Below are 9,141 nucleotides of genomic sequence, written 5' to 3'. Positions count from 1 at the left end.
AGTAAGCTAATGTTATGTTAATGTTGACAGTGGCTCATAGTTTTAAACTCCAGCTGTGTGTGAATGCAATTGGGTGGTGATTTTGTGCAGACTAAAGCTGTGCATTACCAGTGTAGATAAAGTACCTGGCTTTCTGCACCTAAACCACAACACCACTGTAATACATCACAGTTCTGGATTAAAACAGGCCTTTTCAAGGGTGGCTGTACATGTAAACGTATAGTTAAAGTATTGAGCCTGTTTTACTTGGCTAACAAAGGGTTTTGTGGATTTAACTTCTTTTAAGAAGTCTCACATTTTATTGTTGTATTGAAGTTAAATGAAGGTTAATATTTGCTGTGTGCTGATATGCCATATACTTCCACATGGTTTAAACAGATTACTGCTGATGGTGGCCTTTAACCACTTCACCATGGCAACTGCTGAACTTTTTTTTTTGGTTTGTTATAGGGAATGGAGAGGGGGGAAGAAGATTTTACAACCTAACTGATGCAAACTAGCGTGAACATTATGTAGGGGTGAGATGGATGGTTCGCCAGCAGGGTGCTGTCAGCTGTGACAGCCCTGTCAGCTAGACGGGCAGGTCCATGTGCTGTGACTGTGGGTGACCTTTGACCTCAGATTTGTAGCAATAATGTGTGTGTGTGTGAGAGAGAGAGAAATAGAAACTCACTTTACTGCACAGATCTTTATTTAACTGATGTTTCTTTACACAACTAATCTGTGTGGTTTCTTAACAAAATCTTTTTGGAGACTTTGCCTTTTAGATGAAAGCTCTAAGTAGTAATGGTAGTAATGAACAAAATGGTTCGAGAAAGTAGGTAGGAAACTCAACAAAATTGTCTTATTCACGTTGAAGATGCAGAAGGAAGTGTGCTCGTAGTTAAAATTCAGGGCCGTAGGACGAGGCGGCACTGTGCGTGATTCTAAGAAGCCACCAGTATTGCTTTTATCTCTACCTCTCTGTAAAATGGAAAGCAAATGTTTACACCCAAATTCTGAACCACACAAATTAATTGACAGTCATATACTCTAACCTAGGATTGGGCGATATTGCTAAAAAGAAGTCATAGTAACATGGTTTATTCCAGTGTATGGCAGTATTGATTAATTTCTAATAAACAAGTAAAGGGTCTGTGACCACAAAGCAGTTTTTCAAAAAAGAGCATCTGTCTTTTATTGTTGCTAGGTTACCAAAGTATCTTCTTCATTGTTGGGATGCTGTATTGGTATGTCGCTGATGGCCAGGGATAGCTTCTCCATGGTTATTGTTAACAAACTTTATAAGTTTCAACTTCTACATTTTGAGTGATGAGTAGATTGACTAAAGAGGCATCCAGACCCAGGCCAGTGATAATCAACGTCAAAACCAGAGATTGATGTGACTACCGATGAAGGCTGTGCGCTGACAGGACTGTTAATACCAAGAGTCATAGGGTGGAGTAGAGCTGGGCGATATAAGATTTTTTTCATATCACGATATGTTTTTTTCATTTCAGGCGATAACGATATATATCACGATATAAGCCAAATAACTATATTTGTAAGATTTAAATGTGCCGTTGCTCACAAGTAAAATGTGAAATAATTAGCAGCTTGTTTTAATTAAAATATTCATTTCCCATAATAAGTTCAACAGGGTAGATGTACTTAAGGAACATGAGACTTCAGTTTCAGATAAATAAAGGCAAATATTGCAAACTACACAAAAGGCAGCCGCTAAAGTGTTTAAGTTTCAAAATAGAACAAACAAAACAGACTACTAAATTGTCAATTCCACTTAGAAACAAAATATTAATTCTAAAAATAAATCTTAGGTCGTTTTACAGAAGAACAGACAAAATTGACTAACTTTTGTCAATATCAAATAAACTGAGAACTAAAAGGAAATTCTCAATCTCTCCTTGTTGTATAGCTTAGCTTTTCAAACAGTTTTAACAGTGACTTTAGTCTGACAAAAGCCGAATGACGAATTAGCGCTTTCAGTCAGAGATTGAGCATGCACCGCTTTATTGTATTTCCAGACTTGCTTTCGGCACAATTTACAGTGCACGCTACTCTGTTTTTTGTCAGACTTGAATTAGCCGAAATATCTTCACACTACGGAACTTCTGTGGCCCTTCCGTTCGACAGGCTCTCCGGCATTGGAACCATCATCTGTTTTTTCTTCGGTAACCTTCACTCACGCTCTCGGTTGATTTTTCTCTAGTCGGCAAACTCATTTCCTTCATTACCCGGGCTGCACGGCTGCAAAAACAAATACACATGTGCGCCTTGGCGCTTGTGCTGTACGTAACAAGTCACGTGACGTGACGCTGCGGCTGTGATTGGTTCGGCTCTGCGCTACTTAATTTGGATTGGCTGTTCTTTTTTTTTTTTTTTTTTTTTTTAAGAGGACAAGAGAGATGAGGCCTATCGCAATAGTTTAATTTTTCTATCGAGAAAAAGTTATTTCGCAATACATATCTTTATCACCCAGCTCTAGGGTGGAGATATGGTGATGCTGCATAAGATTAATGTAATGTTATCCACTAGGTATAACAGTAATTGCTAGTTGTGTTGTGTAACACACAGAACAGAAGAACTGCAGAAGAAGAGAGATATAAAGAGGGACACTGCGGGACATCCTGCCAATATCAAGGCTGAATATACCCAATTTATTTTAATTTTAACTTGAAACACTTATCTTTGGAAATATCTGCTACATATACCAAGGCACAAAGGTAAAGGTTTTATTGTTAACACAATATTTTATTCACCATATTATTAAATTTGGCATGGTTGTTGGCACCACATAGATTGGGCGAGTTTTCTGAGAGTTTCCTGAAAAAGAGAAAATATCCAGTGAATGTAATGACGTTGGTGATCATTTTGGAACTGGAACATTCGTGTTAAAATGCTTCCAGTGTGACTGAATGTTAGTCACTGCTGAGCTGAGGAGTGTGATCACACAGTCCATGCTGAGCTGAAAGCAGCAAAATGACATCCCTCATCCCAGCTAAAGGAAAGCAGCCACGTCAAAATAGTGCGGGCTCGGTCCTGTTCCTGAAGCCTCTGAGGAGTTTCTGTTCACATACAGAGCCGAGAACATTCACTTCAGGTTGATTGAGGAGTCTTGCTGAGATGGGTTATTAAACTCTTGTTGTTGACACTTTTTGTGTTCTGTCTGTTTTGGCTGCCAAAGGAGGTCAGCAATTCAGCAGAAGACACTTGAATCTCCTGAGCTGGGTGGATCTGAAGAAGACGAATACAAGGACAGAAACTTTAGACACAGTCTGTCAAAGTATGGTGCCAATGTTTAACATGTTTGAATCTGGACTACAAATGTGATAGAAGCCTTTTTAAGCTAATATCAATACTCAGTGGTAATTAAATGATAAAGATTTGATGAATTGTGAATTTTTTGAATTGTTTTACATTTTAGAATAGAAAGAAAAGACATAAACAAGGCAGATGGAAACTTGGGGGTCTTGTTCTACTGTTTAAATAATTGCCCTTGAATGTATCCAGATTTACCATATTAGATATACCCCCCCCCCAAAAAAAGAAAGAAAAGAAAGAAAGACGTACAAAAAACAAAAAAAAAAACTTGCACCGGAGACTTAAGAAGTCGGTGTGGGGAAACTTTACTATGATCTTTTTGTGCTCTGTAGGTGTTTTATCAAGTCAGCAAAAATATTATGGTAGCATCCATCAACAGTGTGTTCATACGTTGGCACATAACATTTGTGATGTTGCAGACTTGGTGCAAAGTTATACATTTTACTTTGAGGATCCCACGATTGTGAACCGGGGTATCTCAGCCTCTGCTACTTTGATTTAAACATCATTGTATTAAAAAGTGTTGTTGTTTAATCAAGTTTTCATGTGGAAATGGAAAATATGAATGATAATGTGTTTAGATGATATTTGCTGATATATCTATATCAGTATTTATAACAACTACTAAATGAAAAGTAAAGAAAAGATGGGAGAAACATCCTTCAAATATGTTATTAATGATGATACAGATTTTGTCCACCACATGACATACTAAAACTTTCCTTTTGGTGAATGATAGTGACTGCTAATTAGAGAAGAGTCCGCTAAAGCGTCTGCGGCTTGTTGTGACAGTAAAACGGTGTTCTTATACTGCATTGTCATATCATATTAATGACTCATAAGTAACTACAATACCAAATGTTAGGCATATGTTTATGCTTTGTGTGTCTGAAAGGAAAAATAAAATGTCAGCTGATATCTTGCATATATATATATATTTTTTTTTTTTTTAAATCGCTGGATATTGCTCTTGGTATAGTCCTTAAAAAATCCTACATTGGTTGCAATTCCAAGGGAATTGTCTAACTGTTCTCTCATAAGTATTCTGTACGGTTTCTCCTCAGTATCGGATGCAGACAGCAGTGAAGGAAGCTTTCAGCTGAAGAAGGAACATGCTCTCCGGGTTTTGGGCTACATCAGCTCCTGGACTCAGAGGTCAGTGCTGCCTGCATGTCTAGGCTTCAGAAAATCAATCATCATGTTTCTGCTTTTCTTCATTGTGTTTGTGTGTGTGGTGTTTTTTTTGTGTTATGATTGAAATATCTGAAATTGAATCCCTTCACTAGTTGCTGAATTTATCTTGTTGGTTTGTTGGTGTTCAGCATAGTATTTTTCCTACACCGTGGGAATGGAAGCCTTTGGTTTGGTGTCTCAGGTATCAAAATAACTTTGCTGTAATAAATCTGTAGCTCCATTCTCTGATAACCTTCACTTGGATAAATAAATATTCAAAACATGGTCTTCTGAAAACTTATTTCCAAAGAGAAGCATTCTCACCTATTTTGTGAGAGAAGAACATGGTCTAATCTGGGTGATGGTTGAGGTCAGCTGATGACAAAAGCGCCTTATATAGAAGGACTGTAGTTTATCATTTGCTTTTGGTCTGAATGTTTTTATATTTGGTGATTGAACTGAACATCCCAGAGTTGTTAAATCATTCATCCAATGCTACTAAAAACAGTCTTTTCTTTTCTGATTTGTGATTTGTGCCATTATCTGAGTAGTTCTTTAGTCTTTCAAGAGTTAAAATAGCAGACTTCCTGATAAATCTTACTTCATACTTCAATTATTACTTTTTACTTCAATACAGTTTATTTCCAATAATCTAAGAATCTAATCGAAGAATTTCAGCTACCTGCTAAGTTAAAGATCTTCCCTGAGGGGGACAGACACCTGTCCAACACCTAAGCAGAATATTCCTGGGTGCCTGGTCCAGGAGCTTAGTGACTTGATGGTGGTGTGCACACAGAGGCAGTTGCAGGGTCACCATTAGAAAATACTTGGCCCTGCAAATAACTAATATGCCTTGATCATACTCGGCTGGAGTATGGGGGGTGGGCGGCAGGGCTATGGCTCCCCATACTCCACTATTAGACACTTGCATGGAGAAATCTTCTGAACATAAGCGCACTCACAGTCACAGATATACACACACAAGTGTTCACACAGGTGTACAAACAGGTACTCACAGATAGGGCTGGGCCATATTATACCGTTCACGGTAATACCGGTATAATGTTAATCAACGATAAGAAATTAAAATATTGCAGTAGAATATGGGTAAAACACGCATGCGCAGTGCCTTTGTTTTCATACGCACATGGCTGAAAAAGCATGGGGCAACGGAGAATGAGACTGGGGAAAGTGGATCGTGAGTGAAACGGATGAACCAGAATTGGTTTGTTAAAATGGTGCAACTTCAGTGATGTGGAACTGGTTTGGTGTTTGTCCGTCAGATACACAACTAAGCTCTTTTTTTTTTTGTAGAACATGCAAGCAGACCGTCGTTATTACCGTATTTGTCGGACTAAGGTGCTCGTAAATCTGGGAGTAATCTGGGTCCAAAACTCCGTCCGCTTCAGGTCCCAAAGTCAAACGAACACTGTGGCACATTGAGCGTTAAAAATTGTCTAAATTCTTTCATCTTTAATAAAATGATCAGCGTTGCTGCTTTACCAGGTGTAACTATGAAGTTTAACATCCAGGCATCCATGAAAACAGAATTTATTACATTTAACGGAGTTAGAAGTTAGCGGAAGTTAGCTCGCTAGTTTCGCTAGTTACCTAAGCATGATATACCATGTTCTGACTGAGAGATTTCTGAAAAATTAAAATGTACAGCTCTGCTATCACTTCCAACATTAATGAAGACAGAAAACTAAACAGCAGTGACATTTGTAGGGTTACTGAAGTTGGGCTAGGTGGTATATAATGATGTGCTACGTGATCGCTAACGACACAGCTATGTTAGCATAACATAAACAGTGAAGCTGCAGGATGAACGCTAACACTTTTCCACTCGATAAAAGTTAACGTGAGGGTTCCTGATGGTTAGGGGCAAATGCGATAGAGATTGAAAATGTGACGTCATTCTGGGGTAAAACCGCAAAGGATTTTGGGTATGAGTGGCAAGCAGTACTAGCGAACGCAGGCTTTCACATGAAAACAGTCACACAGCGATAAAAAGAAACACAACGAATGGCAAGAAGCTGTTGTATTATTAATTGCAATAGCCGGTCGCATGACATCCACGGGAAGCCGACGGGTAAAGAGAGCGGTTGTTACCGGATTACGTCGTGGAAGAGAAATTGTTTAAGCCATGTTTCTGAAGTAACAAAGAGCCGACGGATGGCCTGGATTGCTGCCATTCGAAGACCAAATATAACGTTCCAGAACACTCCAGCTCACATGTTAGTCTGCTCCAAGCATTTCCACAAAGGTAAGTCTTCTGTTGTAGTTATTACGTAATTTATCATAACATAATTGTTGATGTAGGTTACAAATAAGTCTTATATTGACTTGAATTGAATTCGTTGCGCTATGCTGCTTTGTTCACTGTGGCTTTGCGGGCTAATATTTGTTATGTTTTGTAGGAAAACCAGCCTACAAAATGCTGGAATGCGATCCAGACTGGGCACCTCTATCAACCTGGGTCATACCGAGTTTAAAGCTGCTACCACAGCCAGATTTGATCGGTTAAGAGAGAGAGCGTTATCAAAACAGCCACGAAAAGTCCTGCATGTATGTGTCAAAGTGTTGTATTGAAGCAATCAAGTGATGAATAACTGTTTTCCAGTATGTTGTTTTGCAGTGGGTTTTTTTTTTTTTTTTGCATTGTTGATATGTTTTTCACCGAAGCAGCTAACAAAGCATAATGGAATACAATTTTGCCTCTTTCTTGTAAGATTCTATAATAGAATGAAACAATAATGCCAGTTATAAATAAAGACAATAAATTAAATTTTATTTCTATTAGATCTGAAAATGTTGTGTAATACTACAACTTGAAACGACAAATAGATTGGGTTGGCCTGTACAGGAGATAAAGGAAAAAAATGTAACAACAGCTGTGAAATGGAATAGTCCAAATCACTAAAGTAAACTGGACTTGTTAAACCTGGGCTTGTTGCAGGGATCTGAAGTTACTAAACATTTTGAGTGTATGCACTCACACTTAGGACCATTTAATAATAAATATGTGCGTGATGAAAGTTGGGCAGCATGCTAGCGTCCTTACTCCACTCTGTATGCTCGTATGGGTCTAACCCTTTCACTCCTTTGTTTTTTTTTTTTCCCTCGTACTTTTTTTTTTTGCCTTTTCATCAAGTCTGTCTTTGTACGGACCTGCCGTGTTCTCCGTCGTTTTGTACATAACTGTTTTTGGGGCAAATAAAATGCAAGTAGGGATTAAGACCGCAGAATTAATGATTACCGGTGCTGGAAATGCTCTGCATTGCATTGTGGGTACGAAAGTCACGTGGTCTGTCAATCTCTATCGCATGGCAGGATGCTGTAAACGGACCAAACTTCAGTCAGGAGAACAACTGAGATAATCCATCCACAATACGAAGTTAGTCATTAATATACTGCAGCAACATGGGAATAGAGCAGCTGTGAGAGAATACAGCATTAATGAATCAATGGTACAGACGTGGAGGAAGCAAGAAGAATGAGTTGAATAAAGTTTGATTTATCTGACTGCTTTGTTTTGCTTAATGTGCCTTATAATCCTGTGCACCTTACGGTCCGAAAATACGTATTTGACTTTTTTATTTGGCACACTGCAGTTTAATGTTGCAAAGCACCTCTTTTTAACTTTAGTGGATACTATACATGGTTATCCTCAGGATATGTCCTTTGGTTAAACTTTCAGCAAGGGATTTGCGTTTCCACTGTTAAATTTTTTTTTTTTATATAGCTTTAATGCACATAAAAAAACAGCTGCTTGTTTAAGTGAAAATAAATGGATGGGGTTTTTTGCACTAGTAAAGTTGTGGAGTTGTATTTTGTCTTGCATCAATTATATCGTCAGTTATATCGTTATCGTAAATTTTCAAATATATATCTTGATAAATATTTTTGGCCATATCGCCCTGCTCTACTCACAGACACACACTGTCTTGGTTGGCTGTTGCCTCTAAACATCATGCATTATTAGTACTGTATGCTGCTCCTTCAAGATTTATTATTTACTGTTACTGATGCGTATACTGGTTGTTGCTGTGGTTTCCCAACACTGTTGTCCTCTTTTTGCCTTTTTTCTTCTTCTCTCAGCTGGTGATCAAACAGATTATCATTGTCTTCTCTGTCTTGATCCCTCTTCTCCTCTATTTTTCTTCCTGTCTCCTTCTGTTAAGTCTTTTCCCAACCTCTTTCTTTCTCTTTCCTGTTCCCCGGTTCTGTCTGTTCTGATTGTAATAACTTAAAATGGGGATAGGGGAAAAAAAAGTAACAATGATGGTAAAGGCTGAAATGAAATATTGTTTATGTCACTGGTCAGGCTCCATACCTGAGTTTTTTGGTGGTTGTTGTTTTGTGTTTTTTTTTTTCCCCTTCCCACTGCTTTTTTTTTTTTTTTTTTTTCTTTCTTGCTCACTTTTGTAAAATTTTCTTTTTTGAGTCCTCATAATAAAGAGTTTTCCTTTTTGCTACTGATGGTGTCTACCAGAGCATTGTTTTGTGTTTTCAGTAGGATGACTGTTTTGTAGTTGGGAGTCCTCTGCCCATCTTTGGTTTTAAATGAATTAAGGCATTTATTTGGAAGTGTTTGGTGCTATGAGTTGTTAAGAGGTTTTTCTGCTGCAGCACAGTATGCTCTGC

The 9,141-nt window shown here is 38.1% G+C and overlaps 2 protein-coding genes across 3 annotated transcripts in view; one reads left to right on the top strand and one right to left on the bottom strand.

Moving 5' to 3' along the window:
* LOC100711262 (malate dehydrogenase, cytoplasmic) overlaps positions 1-9,141 on the bottom strand; it is an 868,968-nt gene that overhangs the window by 552,488 nt on the left and 307,339 nt on the right. The window lies entirely within an intron of this gene.
* Positions 1-9,141, top strand: part of usp34 (ubiquitin specific peptidase 34) — a 130,559-nt gene that overhangs the window by 8,136 nt on the left and 113,282 nt on the right. For both annotated transcript variants that reach the window (XM_025908322.1, XM_025908321.1), the window contains exon 2: positions 4,386-4,476. In XM_025908322.1, coding sequence (XP_025764107.1) covers positions 4,386-4,476 — 91 coding nt within the window. The remainder of the gene's footprint in view (positions 1-4,385; positions 4,477-9,141) is intronic.

The sequence above is a fragment of the Oreochromis niloticus genome, linkage group LG6 (genome assembly GCF_001858045.2).
Source record: "Oreochromis niloticus isolate F11D_XX linkage group LG6, O_niloticus_UMD_NMBU, whole genome shotgun sequence".
In the NCBI taxonomy this organism is placed as follows: domain Eukaryota; kingdom Metazoa; phylum Chordata; class Actinopteri; order Cichliformes; family Cichlidae; genus Oreochromis; species Oreochromis niloticus.
The sequence above is the reverse complement of the archived record's forward strand: the minus strand, read 5'-3'. Positions and strand labels throughout refer to the sequence as shown.